We start from the raw sequence: 20,052 nt of genomic DNA on the forward strand, positions 1-20,052 counted from the left end.
AAAGAGAGAAGGAGAACAGAGAGGAGAGATGACATGTGGGGCCATATGTGCCCAACCTTTTTTTTCATTATTTTGTGTGTGAAACTGACATGTGGGTCCCATGTGGTTTATTATTATATTTGGATGAAATTGCCACGTAAGCACAACGCAAGTGCCACGTCGGATGAAGACCCAATCAAACGATACACGTAGGCGCCACATCGGTTAAAACCGGAGTCAAATACTGTCGAGGGACCTCGATTGCACGGTTTTGAAAGTTGGAGGACGTGTTGTACCTGGTTTTCCGGATTAAGGACGAAAATCAGACTGAGCGACAAATTGAGGGACCTAGAGTGAACTTATTCCTTTAGTTTTTGGTTTTTTTTACTGGTCCATATGCAGCGTCGTACTCCTTTTTTTTTTTCCTTTTTCACTAAAACTACCTAAATGCCCTAATATTTTTTTATTTTTTCTTTTAACAATTTTAACGATAACAATTACACGAGGGGGCATATATCTTCCTTCCTTTTCTCAACCATCGTTTCCTTTCCCCTCTCTCTCTAGATACATGCCGTCCCCCGTCTTGGGTCTCTCCGCCGGCCTCTCCCTGTCCCGTGTCGCGCCGATGGGCGGCGAGCGTTGGTCGCCGGCAGGCAACGGAGGGCTCCGACGGGGACAGGGCGGCAGGCGCGCGCGCGGATCCAAATCCGTGGCCGGCGGCAATCTTATGGATCCTGCTCTGGCTGCCGTCGGGGTGGTTTCGATCCGCGGAGACGGCGGCCGTCGGGTGGCAGGCGTGCGGAGGACCCGGACGAGGCCTCATCGTGTCGCGTGGTAATTCTCTCCTCCCTCTCTGTCTCGTCGTCTCCTCACCTCATGTCACTGCCGGCCGGCCAATGGGATCCACTAGCTTATGACCTGCCGCCGGCGTTAGGTACCGTACCTTCTCTTACTGATCTTTCCGTGTTAAACGCTGGACCCGTAGCTCTGTTTCCTTCGATCTGCTTATTGATCTGTTGATTTCGCTGGATCTGGTATTCCTCGAGTGGTATGTATAAGTCTTTCTTGATTGTTTGCGGCGAAAGGTGCAGTCTTTGTGAATCGCTCAGTCCTTTGTTCAGATTTTTTTTTTTTTGGGGGGGGGGGGGGTTCATTTTCTTCTCTACGATTGAGAGCTGATAATTGGGGATCCTGTTTGACATATGCAACGCTGGATCTGGTACTTTTCTTAGTGATATGAGTCTCTCCGGTTCACCTGGCTGAAAGGTGTGATCTTGCGAATCGTCGTTGCAATTTTCAGTCCTTTGTTCAGGTTTTTGGGTTATCTCTCATAGTTCTGTTTGGGATCTGACAACTGGGAATGAATTCAATCCTGAAATCGCTTACAATTGAAGATTAAGACAACTTAAGCAGGGCTATAAACTTTTTTTGGTTGCACACCATTTATCAATAATTTATCGAAAGTGCCATCGCAAATATGTTCGAATTGGAAAATACCTTTGTATATGAGAATTATAAGTCGAGCTGTGGAGCTCACATGCCAATGATTGATTCATACAAGGTCTTTCCAACTTTATTTCTTACGACCAATGGTATTTTAAAACCTGTGTCATGTGGCAATATCAAAAGAACATTGTCCCTGCTGTAGATAATCCTTTCATCAATGGAACTTTTATTGCCATAGGATATGCTGTTGAAGTAACTCTCATAAGATATCAGGCCAGAATTATCTCACATTAGGGCATTTGAAAATTATATGGCTATTATATTTTGTCCTCAATGCAGTTCAAAATTTCTCTAGGTTTGGTTCTTAAGTTTTCTGCTTAGATTGTGTGTGGGGTTAATCACAGGGAGGCATTGTTTCTCGGTGTTATTTTAAGTTCTATGCACCTATCTGTCTGACATAGCAATTAGAGATGTTAGGGGGTATTTAAACCTACTTTCTCCTATGACTTTCTGAACTGGCTCGTGCTTTACCCTGACATAGCAATAAGAGATGTTGGTGGCTGCCCTTTTGAATACTAGCTTGCCTGTGGCAAACAGTTAAGAACTTTCTGGGAAAAACGAACAATCCTAACCAAAGTACAATCTGAAGCTAACTGCCCAATGATGCATGCCATGATATTTCCTTTGTTCTTTGTTCACCCACAAAAGACATGGTCATACATCTATATTTTACCATTCTTGACAAAATGTTACATAGCTTTTCTCAAATGCAATTTGAAGTACCAAATACATTTCAAAACAGCATTGTAGAAAGTCAGCAAACTAATCTGTTATCAGAAAATAAATGGGAGGCAATTTGGTCTCACTCTTTAACCAAATGACTGCGTTTCATATAAAATCATTCAAAACCGCATTATGGAGAGTTAACTTCTCCCAAGTTAAAACGTTTCATCAGAAACTAATATGTGAGGCAAAACATGGTTGCCCTTTAACCAAATCCTGCAGTACATGTAAAATCATGTCTAAAAGTCCTGCAGCACATGTAAAATCATGTGTAAAAACCATTATGGACAGTTAACTTGTAATGAGCTATATGTATGTCTTTGGATGACTGTGCATATCCAGTAGGGACAGGAATCTTCCTCATTACTGACCTGCAGTGTAAGAACAAATATTAAGTTCTGAAATTTTGCTTCAAGCGCATGTTCGTATGCAAAATGGTATTCTGACCAATGTGCAGCTGTACAAAATCTGAAAATGTACTATGCTTGTTATGTATAGATTTCAAAAGTCCAATGACAAAAAGGAAAGGAGATTAAATGAAAATGGGAACTGTTTGCTGTTAATTGCAAACTACAACTGAAAACGGGGCCATTTTCAGAGTTTAAGCAACCAAATTGCAAACTAAGTCTGAAATTGCTCCAAAAGTGCAGTGTAGGAACAAATGTGAAGTTCTGATGTGCAAATTTATTATCTGATTGATGTGCAGCTGTCAAAATCAGAAAATGTAACAAGACTTGTATAATATGTAGCTGTACAAGATCTGAAAAAAAAATACTACATTTGTTATGTATAGATTTCAAAAAGTTAAATGACAAAAAGGAAATGAGAATATAAGAAAACACATGGGAGTTACTTGCAGTGAATCTCAAACTACATTTGAGAAGGGAACCCTTCTCTGAGGTTAAGCAGCAAATTGCAAACTAGAGAAAAGTGGTAATGTACACAGACAATAGTTTGCACCATTGTAGAATTAAACATTCAACTTGAAACAGTTATATGTGTATATTGCCAACTTAAATGTGAAGTCTAAGATGTCAGATCCATACTAATGTATATATGCAGAGATACTAAATGAACCAAATCAAAGGATTAGCCAGACCCAATGTGCTATTACTTGAGCACTGCCCCTGATTATTTGTAAAATGCCATGAAATGGGATTATTTTTAATGACATCTTGGTCCTGTAGTTTATTGTTCGCTGGTTTCCATGTTTTAACTAGGCATTCTTTCCAGATGTACTTAGCACATTGTAAAGTTACAAATATTCAGTTGAACAACTGAAAGCATGTAAATATTATATGGGAATCACCCTTGTCAAATAGATTATTATCACTTGTTCTGTAATCTTAACCTGCCAAACAGGTATGCTTGCACACGTGGAATTTTTCAACTAAATGGCCTTTGAAAGGTTCAATACCTGCCAAACAGTTATGCATGCACCTGTGGATTTTTTTCTAAATGAGCTTTAGAAGGTTCTTATATGATGCACAAATATTTCAACTGAGATAGCTGCATTCAGCGATTCATCTCACAGTAGAGAAAACCTAGTTCCGTGTTTATATTGAATCCTGATTAATCAATGTTACTCATGCATTCATTATCATTCAAATCAGGTCCTGGACTCAGTTTCTTACCATTTATTTGCCTGTTTTCTTTTGCTTCTTCTGCTCTTCTATGGTCTTCAGGTTTAGCACTGATGCACACCAATCACGATGGCGGATGATGTCCTCTGGCCTGAACTTGCCATCGTCGACAGAGAGTCCGCATATCTTGCAGCAGGAGTAGTAACTATCCTCATTGTCGCCGGGCTGCTTGGGAATCTGGCTCAGCTTGCTGTCAGCCATCTGCATGTGCTGTGATCAAAAGGGATTTCAAAGTACCAATTGGTGAAGAAAGGAGCGCAAGATGGAAATGTACAAACCTCTGCAGGCTGGAGGATGCTGGGATTGAGCTGGCAATAAGAGATGGAGGCGGGCCAAGCTCTGCAGAACAGATTCAGAGATGGGTGGAAGATTCCTGTACTGCAAAGCAAGATGGGCGTGGGTGGAAGATTCCTGTACTGCAAAGCAAGATAGGCGTGGGAGATCCTGCTGCTGCAAAGTAAGATTCAGAGATCACACAGCAAAATCTGGACAACTCGCAGATCGAAATGGTTGAGCAAATCTTACCGAGACGGCTACAAGATGATGAAGGTCAGGTGCTGCAAAGCAAGACCGCGGAGAAAGATTCAGAGATCACGGGGCAAAATCTTGGGGACTCAGCCCAAATCGAAATTGTCGAGCAAAATCTTACCGCGGGGGAAGGTCCTGCGCTGCAGATCGTTGATCCAAAATGGCGAAGGGTTCTTGCCTGCGGAGCAAAAGATTGCAGAGATTACACCGGTGAAATCATCACGACTCGCAGATCGAGAAGGCGAAGCAAAAACCCTACGGGGATGAAATGATCGGAGAAGTGCGGTGGGATGAGGCCGGATCCTGATGCTCCCGATACGACAAACTGCAAGTTCTGAAGGTTGTGAGATCAGATGGAGACTCAGATTGTAATGGTCAAGCAAATCTTACCGAGATGGGGTGAGGTCCAGGGCTGCAAAGCAAGATTGCAGGGAAAGATTCAGAAATCAAACTGGCGTAATCTTGATGACATGCTGATGGAAATGGTCGAACAAATCTTACCGTGGCGGGGACAAGATGGGTGGAAGATTCCTGTACTGCAAAGCAAGATAGGCGTGGGAGATCCTGCTGCTGCAAAGTAAGATTCAGAGATCACACAGCAAAATCTGGACAACTCGCAGATCGAAATGGTTGGGCAAATCTTACCGAGACGGCTACAAGATGATGAAGGTCAGGTGCTGCAAAGCAAGACCGCGGAGAAAGATTCAGAGATCACGGGGCAAAATCTTGGGGACTCAGCCCAAATCGAAATTGTCGAGCAAAATCTTACCGCGGGGGGAGGTCCTGCGCTGCAGATCGTTGATCCAAAATGGCGAAGGGTTCTTGCCTGCGGAGCAAAAGATTGCAGAGATTACACCGGTGAAATCATCACGACTCGCAGATCGAGAAGGTGAAGCAAAAACCCTACGGGGATGAAATGATCGGACAAGTGCGGTGAGACGAGGCCGGATCCCGATGCTCCCGATGCGACAAACTGCAAGTTCTGAAGGTTGTGAGATCAGATGGAGAGGCTCGCAGGCCCCGAGATGGGTGATGATATTTGCGAGGAAAAAGCTCACCGGCGGGATGATTCGGAGTGATCGGATTTGGGAAGGCGGTGGACCGGTGGTGTCGAGGATGAACCTGGCGTCTTTTTTATACTAGTATTACGTATACGTATTTCGCTGGTGCTATACTCTTGTTGTTTCAAGCTGCACTGTAAAAGTTTTTTAACGCGTCTTAATTTGCTTGGCAAATAGTGCTTTTTTCCCTCGAATGTTGCCCTCATACATTTTCATCGCTTATAGTACTTTGGGAAATACTGTAAACATATATGTTACGTTTGGTTGGGAGAGTTTTAGATCCTGAAATGCAATGGGTAGGAATCCTATTGGTGAGAAGCTAGGAAAACCATCTTTTAGCTTATAGCCCATTTTTCTCATTTTCTATATTCTACTGCCGCTATAGCTTATCACAATCTAAACGGAAAGCTGTATTGGATTGTTTTATATTAGAACTATAAACTACTTTGGGTGAAATTGAAGTTGGTAGCGAGCTGCTAAAGAATTAGAATCTGGATGAGGATCTAGATCGTTTTGGGAGTTTGAGATTGTGGGAGAAGTTGAAGATCGTTTTGGGAGTTTGAGATTTTGGGAGAAACTGAAGTTGCTAGAAGCTGAATATGAATGAAAAATATGAAGTTGCTAGAAACTGAAGTTTGAAGCTCCTTCAAACAAGATCTATAGCTCTTCAAAATATGAATGAAAAGCTGGATTTTATAGTTTTCACAATCTTAAATGAAAAAATGGATTGTTTGGATAAGCTTCTCTAAGAGTTGGAGATTGTGGGCGAAACTCTAGTTGCTAGATGCTCCTTCAAACAAGATCTATAGCTCTTCACAATCTAATCGAAAAAGCTGGATTTTATAGTTTTAACAGTTTAAACGAAAAACTGAATTGTTTGGATAAACTTTTGATTTAAAACTATTAGGAGAGCTACTAATTTTGGACGAAACTGTAATAGTATTTAGAAGTACATTCATAGAGCTATTTGGTGATATATTTACGAAAGAAAATAGTGCTCGAAGTTTAGGAGTATTTAAAACTATTAGTAATACATCTTATATTTACCATGGGCAGGACCGAAAGGAGTAGATGGTTGCCTCGGTAAGCATAGATGAAAACTCCAAACTAACAAAACGAAAACGGCCATTACATAAACGACGCTCATATCCTGTGTTTGCAAAAGAGTAGCACGCAAAGCACGCAGTTGGTGTCCTAGTGCTCTATCAAGTCTATCGTCTCTTCCAAGCACTGATCGGTGGGCATCACCCAGAACGGGTTGCGCATAAGCTCCGATACACCCGGACACGGCCGCACCTCCTCAATGGTCCCGTCGCCCAGGTCGTAGACGCGCAGCGACCCACCGTCCGGCTCCCTCAACATGTTGCGCATGAAGTAGACGCGGTTGCCCCTCACCCCGTGCGCGCTCGCCGAGCACAGCAGCGCCGCGTTGGCGTCGCCGAGGAGGAACGCGCGGTCGCCGAGGTCGCCCACCTCGCGGAACGCCGGGCGGCCGCCGCGGAGGTCGATCCTGTACACGCGCACGGCGAGCACCTCGGGGGTGAAGTCCCTGAGGAAGACGTGCACCTCGAACAGCTCGCCGTGGGACGACGCGAGGAACGACGTGCCCCAGTTGGAGCCGTCGGGGAGCTCCAGGTGCGGGTACTCGAGGTAGCTGATCTCCGGCGACGGGGTGAACTCGAGGACGCCGAGCTTACCCGTCTCCACGAAGTAGAACTTGCCGTTCACGGCCGCCGTCTTCCCAATGAACCGCCGCCGCGGCGGCGCGTAGGAAGGCGGCAGGCCGACGTTGCCGATGTCGTACTCGTGGGCGACCCACCGGCCGCCAGTGGCGCCGACGTGGCAGTAGAGGAGCTTGGGCTCCGACATGGCCAGCACGAGCACGACGCACGACGCGGCGGTGGGGTCGTCGGAGAGATAGCACTTCCAGCTCGCCGGGAGCGGCTGCTCCATGCGCGGCAGCTCGACGGCCTCGCCGGTGGTTGGGTTCCACAGGCGAGTCCGCCGCGTGGTCCCGGCGGCTGCCGGCTCGCTGAGGAACACCCAGCCGTGCGGCGTCACGTGGTAGTCGTTGCTCGCCAGCTCCGGCACGACGACGCGCGTCGTCTCAAGGGCGATGGTGTTGCCGGCGCCGCCGGCGGCGGCGGCGATGCGGACCACGGTGTGGCGGCGGCTGGCCGGGTCGAGGCCGTGGTCGTAGACGAACACCGGCAGAGGGCCGAACGGCGCCGGCGCCGGCGCCGGTGGCCGCTCGCCGGCGTGCGCGGACGTGCTGCTTGTGTGCCCCATGATGATGGAGTCGATCGTGTCTGGTGCGTTTGTTGCCTCGAGAGTTGCGATATGGTGATGTTCCCGTGTGCCCGCGGCCGCGTCTGCACGTAAATAGGCGGCGCCTCTGTCCCGAATCCGATTGTGAATCTGCGTCGTGAGTCGTGACGGACTCGGAGATCAAATTGTGCGTGTTTCTTTCGAAAACGCTAAAAAAGTGGCGACAGTTTTTCCCTTTAAAATATGTCGGTTTGCTGTGTTGCAAGTGACGTCCTTGTGAGTTGGGTCGCCAGCCCAACCATAGGTCCATAGGCCCGTCAGATGGGCCGTCTATCATCTGAGTTATTTGTTTCGTTTTTTTCTCCTGGTCCCTGCATCGTCCTTGTTTTCTTTTCCTTTTACACTAAAATAAAACTTGCTAATATTCCGTACATGTCAATGCGTTTCTACATATTCTGAAGCAGATAAATCGTGATCTTTTTCGATGGATGGTGCTCTTGGCAATATTTACATTAATATTATAATGGTTAAATTAGCATGCATATATATGAGTATACTAGTATATTGCCCGTGCATTGCAATGGAATTCTAATTTTAAAAAATCACATTATCACCAATCTATTTTTGCCATCACTTTCTACATATACGTAACAATTTTATCAATATGATACCAATAATATATAGGACTACTAATATTAAAACAACATGAGCACTTAGTGGAATAAGTACGATAGAACTGGTAAGATGCCTAAATTCATGACCGGCGCTGATATGTTTTCTTCTTTTATCGTTGTTTAACTTTAAACCACCCAACTCTTCTTTAACACATCAATAGCCTTGAGCACATCCACTTCTACACGCCAAAGAACTCCCCTACCTATGCATGTAAGAAAGTTTAGAATGATCCAAAATATAACAATGGTAAAATTATCATTGCCAAAGTGAAATTATAAGATAAGGATAGTCCAAAAGGAAATTTTAGTAATAAAAAATGGTAACTGCTTTATTTTGACAGTCCTGCTTTAACATTTGGCTGGTATACTGTTACGTGACACGTTATTTGAGCTCATTTCATCGCTACCCTACTCAAAACAACACAGAAAGGAAGTGGACGACACTTAGCCTGAGTTCTTTGGGTCACTTTCCCAACTCACCAATCTAACTATCTTGTTTTTTTGCGCACGTTTTCAAACTACTAAACCATATCTTTTTTTTGCAAAAAAATTATATACAAAAGTTGTTTTTTTTAAAAAATCATATTAATATATTTTCAGAGAAAATTAGGTAATACTTGATTAATCATTCGGTAATGAGTTACTAAAGAACATAGCCTTATATATGATTGGTCTTGAACTCTTGCTATACATGATTGGTCTGTTGCAAAATTCACAATATTGACACATATATACCTTCCATGAATTAATCTACAGGAGAAGCAGAGCTCAAACAAATTTTCCAGGCCTCGAAGACGATGTCTAGCCAAACGAGAGGGTCCAAATTAACAGCCGACCAAGAACCGGTCGACCAGTCGAGAGCTGCCGACCACAACTCCCCAAATAGTCCAATGCCCGTTTTTAACCGTCAAACTACCAGTGATACATACATACATACATATATATATATATATATATATATATATATATATATATATATATATATATATATATATATATATATATATATATATATATATATATATTCCCATGCGGGTCCCACTGTCAGTCTCAGGTAGAGGCCAGCCTATGGGGGGTCAATAAGAAAGAAAGTTTCTTGCAAGGCGTGTTACGTGCATGGTGGTCTGAGATGAGATCGGATGGTCAATTCCACACGTGACAGCTTCGATTCGTATCGGCTTTGCTCGATTCCTCCGTCCTCCCTGTCCATCCAAACCACACGCTACCCCGGCCGTGTCACCGTCACAGAAAATATCCTTACGTCACCACCCGCGAACGAGTAAAGATTTTTATGACTGCATGCACCCCGCTCCCTTGACCATGATAGTAGTGTACGTGGTTTCACCTTCTGTCATAAATAATCGATGTTTGAAACATAAAAACAATATCGATATTATTTTAAGCATTTTTTTATTTTTGTTAATTTGCACTCTTATTTTGAAACTGAGTTGGAGGAAGTAGTGCATTAGATTGATTATGAATTACTACTGACCATGAGTATATGGGGAATGTTGTGAAGTTATAATAATTATATTTAAAGATAAATCTAAATAGACCAATTTTTAAAAGTTGATTCGAAATGTTCAAATACTCTGTCTGTCCCATAATAAGTTTATTTTTAGCTTATTTTATTTGTTCCAAAATAAATTTATTTTTAAAGTAATCATTACATCGGAATTTGTGAAAGCAGGAAATACTTGTATTAAGAATAAATAAAGCGAATAATAGTTGCATTGGGATTTGATAAAGAATGAGGATTATAGTTTTTTTATTTTATATTAGTATGTGTGTGATGATTGAAAAATAAACATATTTCGAAACGGAGGAAGTACATATTAGTAAGTAAAATTAAATTTTGTTGACTGCACATATTAGAAAATGCCACTTCCTTTTGATGAAAAGGAGTAAATGGTTTACTTGTGATAAATACTAATGCAGTGAAATTCATTAAGTCAAGGATAATACACTGTACTTCCTCCGGTTCTATAATAATTGACGCTTTAGACAAGGTTGAGGTCAAGCTTTTATAACTTTGACCATTAATAACTTTAAATATTTTAAAGAAACTAGAACAACATAGATTTGTCTTTCAAAGCACTATAATAAAAGTAAACATGCACTTATTTATTGTGTATATTATAATAAAAAAATAAGGTTAAGGATATATTTTGTAAACCTTTAAAACGTCAATTAAAATGAAACCGGAGGTGACATTTATATTACAACCTGAAATCACTGGAGCCGGTCTGTCGGTCCGGTCAATACCAACAAGCGGTGCAACATGGGAGGGATTGACTACTTCAGATCGGATGCTTTTATTCAGTTTTGCCGCACGTTTTCATGCTTTTTAATTCGTTGGACGCTTGTTTTTTTTAATCATTTGTTTTGTATGAATGGAATTATTCAGACATTCTCCGCCTAAATGAAACGAATATGCCTTTTGGTGTGTGGTTAGGTATTGCCGCCCATGTTAGTGGCTACTACTGTAGTCTTTTGTCACATCACTGGACAAGGCAAAACTCTCTACGGTCTTGGATGATGCTGCACTAAAAGTAGCTAGGTGATCATACCTAAAAAAAACGTACTCTGTCAGTGTGTTTAGCAGGCAAAAAATATGTTAAATATGTACATTCAATTTTATGTTATTGGCAAAAAAAAAAAAACAACAAGGTGCTCCGAAATCAACATGAACCACTTTGAAGAAAATTTTATTAAAATGATTTTCCTACTGAAAAAACAAATTTAAAAACTCACAGAATATGCTTAGTATTTATTTAAATTATTAATCCGAATAATTGAAGTTACTAGAATCGGGTTGAACTAATTAATTCTAGCTTTCTAGACACTCAGGGTGTGTTTGGATAATGGGAAATGGAGAGTGGGATTAGGATTGAGAAATGAATAAAGGGTTAGGACTAAATGGAAGAGGGAGAATGAATGGTTAGGATTTAAAGATATCTTTTGATGGTGAAAAATCATTTTCCAATCCCATTATACAAACAATGCCTCAAGAGACTATGCAGTATTAACAATGGTTTGACCCTCCTGAGAGGTTTGACCCCGCCGCCTCAGCTTTACGTTGCTCACGTACCGGCCAGAAATATCACAGCACACACACACGGTTAACTTTTTTCCCGCGCGAAATCTCTCGAAGTCAAACATCCCAAGCAAAAATCCGATCGATTCGGCGAGCTAGCAGGTCAACTCGCCATGGCTGACCTCCCATGCATATATATACGCGTAGTACGTACACTTGCTTTCTCAACGCTCACGAATCAAATCGAGGGTGAAATTAAGTCAAGAACGGAGAGAGATCACGGTGAGGTTGATCTCAGCTCGCCGGAGGAGGCAATGAGCCGGGCGGAGTGCGGCGGCGGCGAGGAGGAGGAGCGGTGCAGGTACAGGGGCGTGCGGCGGCGGCGGTGGGGGAAGTGGGTGTCGGAGATCCGGGTGCCCGGCACGCGGGAGCGGCTGTGGCTGGGGTCCTACGCCACGCCGGAGGCCGCCGCCGTCGCGCACGACACGGCCGTCTACTTCCTCCGCGGAGGCGCGGCCGACGGCGGTGGCGGCGGCGCGACGCTCAACTTCCCGGAGCGCGCGGCGGCCACGTACGGCGGCGGCGCCGCCGTGGCGCGCCTGTCGCCGCGGTCCGTGCAGCGCGTGGCGTCCGACGCCGGCATGGCCGCCGACGCGCAGCTCGTGGCGGCGCGGGACGCCGCGCCCGCGCCCGCGCCGGCGACGGCGTACGCGCGCCCGGATCACTGCGCCGGCGCGACGGCGGCGCGGCACGACGAGCTGGCGCGCCGCGGGATGTACGGCGCTCACGCGCATGCCGCCGGCGCGAACGCCAGGACGAGCGGCGAGCGGCAGCTCGTCTGTGCCGAGGAGATTAGCGTGGATGACATGGAGATCCTGATGTAATCACGCAGTGACAAAATAGCAAAACACAAAAATTAAGATTGGTATTAATTGGCTGATGCAATAATAAAGTTCAAAAAACACTGATAAGCAATTGAGAAGATGCTGTGTTGACCATGCTTGCGGCCAGGAACGCCGACGAAGACGATAGCTGTGACCTCAAAACTGACTGAAAGTTCCAGAACCAAACTGGAACTTCCCTTCGATGATTTTTGACTTTCTATTTGGTCATTTGTTTTTATAATAATTAATTTCTGTAATTAGTTACAGCACTCGTAAAACACTTCCACTATCTGCAACTTACATACTCTCCATAACACGAATTTGACGTTGCTGAAATTTCAATTTTCAAATTTATTCGCTGCATTCATCGCAGACTTGGCAGTAATTCTGGTATTACATGGCCTGGTTGTGAATGTACTGCAGGTAACATCTGCTCACGTCAAAACCGGTAGACTCTCGAGTGTAGACCAACTCTTCAGAGAGTATGACAACGGCAACAACGCAGTAACTGTAGTTACTCTCGCCAAGAACAGAACAAGTCCAGGCCTCCAGGGCATTCAGAAACGTTGAATAGTTGCACACTTGCACTGAAAGTCTGAAATTTACCTGCAGTTCTGTCAGAAAGTCCACTATCATTTTTTTTCAACCCTTTTGAGTTCCTGTGTCTTCCTTTCACACAGTAGTTTAATTCCATAGCCGTTGCTGTGACTGTGAATTAATGAATTACTAATCAATAGGGGGATTAGACGAGTAGTGAGGACAAGTACTGAAACGAACGCGGTTATTGGCACGAAATAAAAAGGCGTTCGTGAGTGAGTGCAGGATTGTGGCGCATCTGAAGTATCTGCTTCTCACTGTCGCAATCTGAATCTCCCTACCTTTGTGCCTGACGCGTTTAGCTTAATCTTGTGCAATACACGTTTGACTAGAAAAGCAAAACATTTTAATGATTTAATCTCTCGGGCAATAGTTGTACTACTTGCCACTTAAGCCTTGCTTGAACAGTCACTTAGAGAGTGAAGTACAGTAAATATCAGTAATCACACACCATGAACACAGGACTGAGCATTATGAAAACTCGGTCAAATGAGCCAAGGCAATTATCTCAATTTCGGATTTTTATGTGGCACATAGAAAATTGATGGAAGCATGTAATTCCAGTAATTATTCACAGCCCACACCGTTCTATCACCAGTAATCCATAATATTTGTTCAAGTAATACAGAGGACAAAGACGACCACATGAAACTACTACTAGGACTGTTCAATTACCCTGGCCAGTGACCGGGCGAGATTATTCCCAATTATGTACAAACCAAGCACGTCAATTGTGCCAAACTATGCTAGCAAGCAAGAATTTTCACGAGCCATCTTCCTTTGGCTTTTGACTCAGTTCTGCGTACTGGCCTCCCATCAGCTTCAATATCTCAGTCCATAGGCAAGAAGGATCTGTTGCAAGGGAGTCGCTTATCAGGCCTGAGCTACAGGAAGTGACATGCCAGTATCCTTGATCAATCTCGCTCAACAACTGGTCGTAATCCCAGGCAGAGTACCCAACATAGAAGTTTAAGTCCTCAGGCTTAACCGCACCACTCTTCAAAAGAGCACTGGCCTTCTCTAGGTCAGTCCTGAAACCGAAGCAGATGCCTGGCGACACCTCTTCAAACCCCTTAATTGGTCTGTCATCGGTAGTCCTCATCAAGAATATGCTCATGTCGACAGGTCCCCCAAAGAAGAGGGAGCAATCACTAAAAGGGGTTGCCTGGTTGCGGAACGATGGGTTCACGTGTTTCATTTTTGTATACAGTGGACGGTTTAGGATGACGCCAAATGGGCCGTCATAGGCATCTCTTGAACCTAATCTTAGGAGGAGAATTACAGTTCTCTCAAACGTACCATTGCCATCAAGCTCTTCAGCAGCAACCAGCACACAACCAGATTCTGGCATTGGAATAGAATGTGCCCACTTCCGAGGAAGACAGTGCACTGGTGCATCCGTAGCTGCTTGTGGTAGAGTATGTGCATCTACTGTTTGCACCTGATTTGAAAACATAACAGAGAATAGGCAGCAATGAGATAGTATTACATAATCAAAAACACCAATTATAGTTATGTAGAGACAGGATATTACTTTGCTTATGGAGAAAAAAAATATTTTTTCTAGACAGGGCAAAATGGATGTTTTTCAGGACAAGCATAGTGAATACTTGTGAACTATCAATTACACGCTGAAACATCCTGCAGCATTACTTGCAGTGAGAATGTCAAAACAAGGTACATGTGATAATTTCAAAATGTTCCAGCCAATTCACGATAATCTAAAGTAGAATGGAAAGTTGAATCTAGAATAATTATAACATGATGGTGTCACAATGACCATCCGATACAATTTCCTTGTCTTAATTCAGTAATTCTTAAGAGAGCACAGGTTGTCAGATAGATGTTTTCAGAAAGTGTAAAAATAGGTATAAAGCTGAGGTGAACATACAGGGCAACTAAAACTACAGAGATCGACTAGTTGCTTCCTTTCCCATATGGTACCGACAACAAATTATTTCAGAGGTGTTATGTAGTCGTTAGAATAGAGCTAACGCAAGGTGCGAAGCCAGAATCTCGGCAAATTATCTAGCAAGAAAATATTGTAAAGAACAGATGACCTATTATTAACCTCATTTACATTAAAAAAAGTGGATAGCCACAGTTAGATTAAATTAGTTTAAACTGATTGGCCATACCTTTGGAACCACAAAGCTTGCTCTAACGTCTCTCCAATATGACAAGTTACCAGGTACATACATTGTGTCATTGGATTGCAGTTCATTATTTGAAACATCTCCACTGGGAGCAGACGCATCACCTTTTCCTGTACGTAGAAATTATCGATTTGGTCATTTGGTGAGACCTACGACTAGTTAATCAATCAAGTTCATGAATTATGTTTTCCACAAAAAACACATGTATCTTATGAGGATTGAAAGAAATATATATTATTTTTAATAACACAATGAAAGAAACTGCCACGGTGCCACCACCACATAACTCAAAAGTTATCCATTTGCATTACATAAAGCTCGCATCCAATGATCCACTTTACATTGTCTTTTTATACTAATACTAAGAAAATAAGAAATGCCAAACACATGTAATATGCTAATTTAGCAGTGTAAGCTAGAATACAAAACAAGCAATCAGAAACCTTCAGAGAAAAAAATCATATAAATAATCAGATTTCGATCATTTCTACGACCAAATAAGCATAGCATACCATTTTACACCAATTGCACCATACTTGCACCAGAAACATTTCAATCTCCAAAGATATCCCAATCGTAAATACGTCGAGTTCGTTCATTACCAGCACAAAATTTACCCCCAAACGTCATGAAACATTACGGCTAAGAAATCCACTGAAATACATAATAAACCCCAATCTCGATCCCATGTCTAGTAAGTGTTCTAAGTTCTAACGCAACCATTTTCATGACTCAATTTGAACAACTTCCAACGAAGAAACCTCACCCCCCCTGCGCCGATCACTCCAACCCGCATCGAATCTACAAAGGTTTGACCGCTTCCCACACAAAGACCCCCCAACCTTCACCATCCCAATCGCGCAAGTACGCACAAACCGGAAGCACCATCTGTTTCAATCGACCGAGAGAACCTACCGGAGGAGGAGGAGGACGCCGCCTTGTTCTTCTTGGGCTCGTCGCCGCCGCCCTCGTCGCGGCCGCCCTTGCTCTTCCTCCCTGACGCGCTGACCGCCAGCTTGGGCCACCGCTCCGCTGGCTGACGACGCCTCCACGAGCACCACCTCCCGGGCCCCGCGGCCAGCGAGCCGGCCTCGCCGGCGGCGGCGAGCGGCGGCGGGGTGCGCCTCGCCGGGAGGCAGGAGGACCCACCGCTGTTTGGGGTGAGGGCCCACATGTCGGTGGCCGCGAGGGGGGTTGGTGGCTCGGCCTTCGGGTCGGAATGGAAAAAATAAGATCGGAAGAGGGGAGAGAGAGAGTGTGGGTGGGGGTGGTCGCTGTGGGGCCCAGAGTGGGGCCCGGAGGGCAGGGAGAGCGGTTGGTTATGGTTCGGTGGCGCTTTGAGCGGGTTACGTGTCTCCAACTAAATTTGGGGCGAATTCGTTCTCTGTTCGATCGGATTCAAAAATCACGCTCTACTTAAATTAATTAACGAGAGCTATCTGGCTGCATGTGCTCACCAACGGTGGTTCGTGGAAATTTTAAAATCGTGATTCAATTCGTGGAATATGAATTTGTAGTACTAGGAAAGAATATATCACATCTCGTGATAGATTAATTTATTCTGAAATGGATCTAATACTCCCTCCGTTTCAAAATGTTTGACACCGTTGACTTTTTAGCACATGTTTGACTGTTCGTCTTATTCAAAAACTTTTGTGAAATATGTAAAATTATATGCCTACATAAAAATATATTTAACAATGAATCAAATGATAGGAAAAAAATTAATAACTATTTAAATTTTTTGAATAAGACGAACGGTGAAACATGTGCTAAAAAGTCAACGGCGTTAAACATTTTAAAACGGAGGTAGTATTACCTATCCTTCAATTGTTTTTAAGCATACTAGATTTTAGCTGGAAGCCTAACATGCAACCAATATATATGCTAATCAACCATACAAATTAAGCATAAAGCACCTCATAGGTCATCCTCCCTCGTGTCAAAAATATTTTTCAGACATATGAAGTAGTTTTCTTTAATAAGACAAATAATCAAACAACATGTGAAAAAATTAACATTATGGTATATTTAAAAAGAGAGGTAGTAAATGCGAGTTTTTTCTTAAAAAAAGCATTTCCTATTGCTTTATGTATATATTTATTTGTGGATTAAATGGAAATTTTGGGGTAAATTTATAACAAGGAAACAAAAACTATATGTGATAAACATTAAGGGATAAATATTGGGTTTGTTGGTTCAATGAACATTTGGACCTAAATTTATAAACAGGGGAAAAAACTACATGTTATTTACCTTTTGGGGGTAAACATTGATTAAAAAATTAAAATAAACTTAACAGAATTATTGGGGTAAACATTGATGCAAAATGCAAAATAAACTTGGGGGTAAACATTGATGCAAAATGCAAAATATTGTCATTTAGCTTTTGGGGATAAACATCGATTAAAAAATAAAATAAACTTAACAAAATTTTGGGGTAAACATTGATGCAAAATGCAAAATAAACTTCACAGAATTAATTGTGGAATAAAACATTGATGCAAAATGCCAAATAAACTTGGGGTAAACATAGATGAAAAAACAAAATAAACTTGGGGTAACATTGATGCAAAATGCAAAATAAACTTCACTGAATTAATTGTGGAATAAAAAATGGTCCCGGCGGGGCTCGAACCCGCGACCTTCGGCTCATAAGACCAACGCTCTAACCGACTGAGCTACGGGACCGAAACAGCTAATGGGAATTTACATTTTATTTATATACACATAAGATCTCCATTGTATAGCAGGTTGACCGGCCAAAGGGAGGCATCACATGCCGTTGTAAGTTGTAACAGCATTACCTCGGTGTACATTTTCCCCATATTGTATTGTTGTGCTTTCAAGATCTACACATGCTTTGATTTATCGTAGTACTACCTTCATTTCTTAATATATGATGCTCAGGGCCGGTCCAATGATTTTGAGGGCCCTAGATGAATTCATCGCGATGAACCCTCTAAGCTATATATAAAATTTTATGATATATATAGACGCTAATTTTACTTGTAAAACGAAAACAAATACATCCATATATTAAATTTAACATGTCTGATAATTATCAAGAAATAAAGTCGACCAAAATAACAATATATTTGTAACTTGGAACTAATATCATTATTTATTAACTTTATGAAGAATAGAACCCCATCATATTCATTGCTTCCTATGAAAAGAGACTTCTTCGGGCATTTCTTGACATAACGGTATTAAGATCAATATTGTCCAAGATATCCTTCTCGGTTGAGCACATAGCCAAGCCATTTAACCTTTCTTGCGACATAGTTGATCTTAAATAGTTCTTCAACAACTTCAATTTTGAGAAACTTCTTTCAGCTGAAGTTACTGTCACAAGTACGGTTAAGAGAGTTCGATAGGCAACTGAAACATTTGGATAGAAATCTGCATCTCGAAGAATCTGGCAAACTCACTTGCAACACCTTTAATTCCAAATAAAAATCATTGATCTCAACATTGGATGAGGTACTATACTACTATTATTAGGTGTTGCACCCCCCCCCCCCACACCCATTATGGCCCCCCCACCATCATGGGCCCCGGCGGTCGCCTCGGCTGCATAGGGCCAGGGCCGGCCCTGATGATGTTGTCAATTTTTTTTAATGTTTACTATTCATCTTATTATTCAAATTTTTTATGTAAATATAAAAATTTAAGTTATACTTTAAGAACATCTAATGATAAATCAAATCACTATCAAATGAATAATAATTACGTATATTTTTTAATAAGACGAACTGACCAACATACTCACTACTCAAAGCAAACACGTTCACATCTGAATCTTGCTGGTATTTTACATTGTTAATTAGCATCATTTCCTTGGTCCTCAACGCAAACACTTTCACATCTTCCCATCATCCCTAGTCATAAGACTCATAACATTCATATCACTGTCTCAATCTTCTTGCCATTGCATTGCTTTATGCCTATTATGAACATGTTGGCGGTGCATATTGATATCATGCAGCGGACTATTCATGTATCTCTCACTCATTGTTTTCAGTTCTTTCAGAAAATTAGCAAAGCAGTGCCGCTCCTATAATCAAAGGAATTCCATTATGCCATTCATTTAGCTGAAAGAAGTCATGCATCTATTCTCTGAAAATTGGCATTTATCGAGGTGTACCCCTTCGCTTGAGGCACTCTTTGTTTAGGCTTAAACTTATTGGCTTAGACTTTTAAGTCAACTTATTGGCTTATATGATTTATAAGCCGGTGGATTTAATGTCCTAAGTTTAATGGTGGAGTCATGCATCTACTTCATATAAGCCAAAAAAGCTTTTCTAACTTAGCTTTTGGCTTAGTGTTAGAGTGGCTTATGGCTTCAGAAAAGCCAAACAAAAAAGCCGCTTATTTGTTTTGGCTTAGACTTTTCGACTTATAAGTTGGCTTATAAGTCTAAACAAAGAGGGCCTGAAAATGACAGTACCTGACAAAAAAGTAGTAGTAGTACCCATTTGAGTGCATTTGAGCACATAGCACATGTTATTTTCAGTGTAGATTTTGCAGGTTTTGCACTGACTGCAGTCCATCGTTGCATGAGTCCACAAAGGGGGTGCTTAGATCATGGGAGTAAATTTTTTACGTGTCACATCGGGTATTATATAGGGTGTCGTATAGGGTGTTCGGACACTAATAAAAAACTAATTATAGAATCCGTCAGTAAACCGCGAGACGAATTTATTAAGCCTAATTAATTCGTCATTAGCAAATGTTTACTGTAACACCACATTGTCAAATCATGTATCAATTAGACTTAAAAGATTCATCTCACAAATTAATCGCAATCTGTGCAATTAGTTATTTTTTAGCCTATATTTAATAATACTTCGTACATGTGTTTAAACGTTCGATGTGTAGGGCGTAATTTTTTTTTGTGGGAACTAAACAGTGCCTTTGTTCTGTTGTTCTTGAAACAAAATTTCTATGTGCTTGTACTTGATTTGTGGCAGGTTATCTGTCGAAGTTGCAC

The 20,052-nt window shown here is 42.2% G+C and overlaps 3 protein-coding genes, 1 long non-coding RNA gene and 1 other non-coding gene across 5 annotated transcripts; 2 read left to right on the forward strand and 3 right to left on the reverse strand.

Annotated features, from left to right (window-relative positions):
* Window positions 1-401: 401 nt before the first annotated feature.
* Window positions 402-5,768, forward strand: LOC127752409 (uncharacterized). The gene is made up of 2 exons (XR_008012359.1): window positions 402-813; window positions 3,894-5,768. It is a non-coding gene; the product is annotated as an uncharacterized LOC127752409 (long non-coding RNA).
* A 719-nt stretch (window positions 5,769-6,487) lies between these two features.
* On the reverse strand, window positions 6,488-7,729 carry LOC127758882 (uncharacterized). Its single transcript, XM_052283947.1, has 2 exons — window positions 7,619-7,729; window positions 6,488-7,522 (listed from the first exon to the last, which is right to left on the reverse strand). Exons 1-2 carry the CDS (start codon window positions 7,727-7,729, stop codon window positions 6,635-6,637), a joined length of 999 nt encoding a protein of 332 aa, XP_052139907.1. The 3' UTR covers window positions 6,488-6,634.
* A 3,863-nt stretch (window positions 7,730-11,592) lies between these two features.
* LOC127760684 (ethylene-responsive transcription factor ERF015-like) lies at window positions 11,593-12,332 on the forward strand. The gene has a single exon (XM_052284983.1). It carries the CDS (start codon window positions 11,593-11,595, stop codon window positions 12,301-12,303), a length of 711 nt encoding a protein of 236 aa, XP_052140943.1. The 3' UTR covers window positions 12,304-12,332.
* A 1,109-nt stretch (window positions 12,333-13,441) lies between these two features.
* On the reverse strand, window positions 13,442-16,275 carry LOC127762660 (uncharacterized). The gene is made up of 3 exons (XM_052287133.1): window positions 15,972-16,275; window positions 15,039-15,166; window positions 13,442-14,341 (listed from the first exon to the last, which is right to left on the reverse strand). Exons 1-3 carry the CDS (start codon window positions 16,228-16,230, stop codon window positions 13,664-13,666), a joined length of 1,065 nt encoding a protein of 354 aa, XP_052143093.1. The 5' UTR covers window positions 16,231-16,275; the 3' UTR covers window positions 13,442-13,663.
* Window positions 16,276-17,673: 1,398 nt separating this feature from the next.
* Window positions 17,674-17,747, reverse strand: TRNAI-UAU (transfer RNA isoleucine (anticodon UAU)). Its single transcript has one exon. It is a non-coding gene; the product is annotated as a tRNA-Ile (tRNA).
* Window positions 17,748-20,052: the final 2,305 nt, after the last annotated feature.

The sequence above is a fragment of the Oryza glaberrima genome, chromosome 1, assembly GCF_000147395.1.
Source record: "Oryza glaberrima chromosome 1, OglaRS2, whole genome shotgun sequence".
Lineage (NCBI taxonomy): Eukaryota > Viridiplantae > Streptophyta > Magnoliopsida > Poales > Poaceae > Oryza > Oryza glaberrima.

Bases quoted from the DNA above. Each gene is read 5' to 3' on its own strand.
- LOC127758882 (XM_052283947.1), bottom strand. From the start codon at position 7,729: ATGGGGCACACAAGCAGCACGTCCGCGCACGCCGGCGAGCGGCCACCG. The intron at 7,523-7,618 runs GCCAGCCGCCGC...GTCGTGCCGGAG, and splicing joins ACGACCACGGCCTCGACCCG to CTGGCGAGCAACGACTACCA.
- LOC127762660 (XM_052287133.1), bottom strand. From the start codon at position 16,230: ATGTGGGCCCTCACCCCAAACAGCGGTGGGTCCTCCTGCCTCCCGGCG. The intron at 15,167-15,971 runs GTAGGTTCTCTC...TTCTACGTACAG, and splicing joins GGCGTCCTCCTCCTCCTCCG to GAAAAGGTGATGCGTCTGCT. The intron at 14,342-15,038 runs GTATGGCCAATC...TTTTCAAATCAG, and splicing joins CAAGCTTTGTGGTTCCAAAG to GTGCAAACAGTAGATGCACA.
- LOC127760684 (XM_052284983.1), top strand. From the start codon at position 11,593: ATGGCTGACCTCCCATGCATATATATACGCGTAGTACGTACACTTGCT.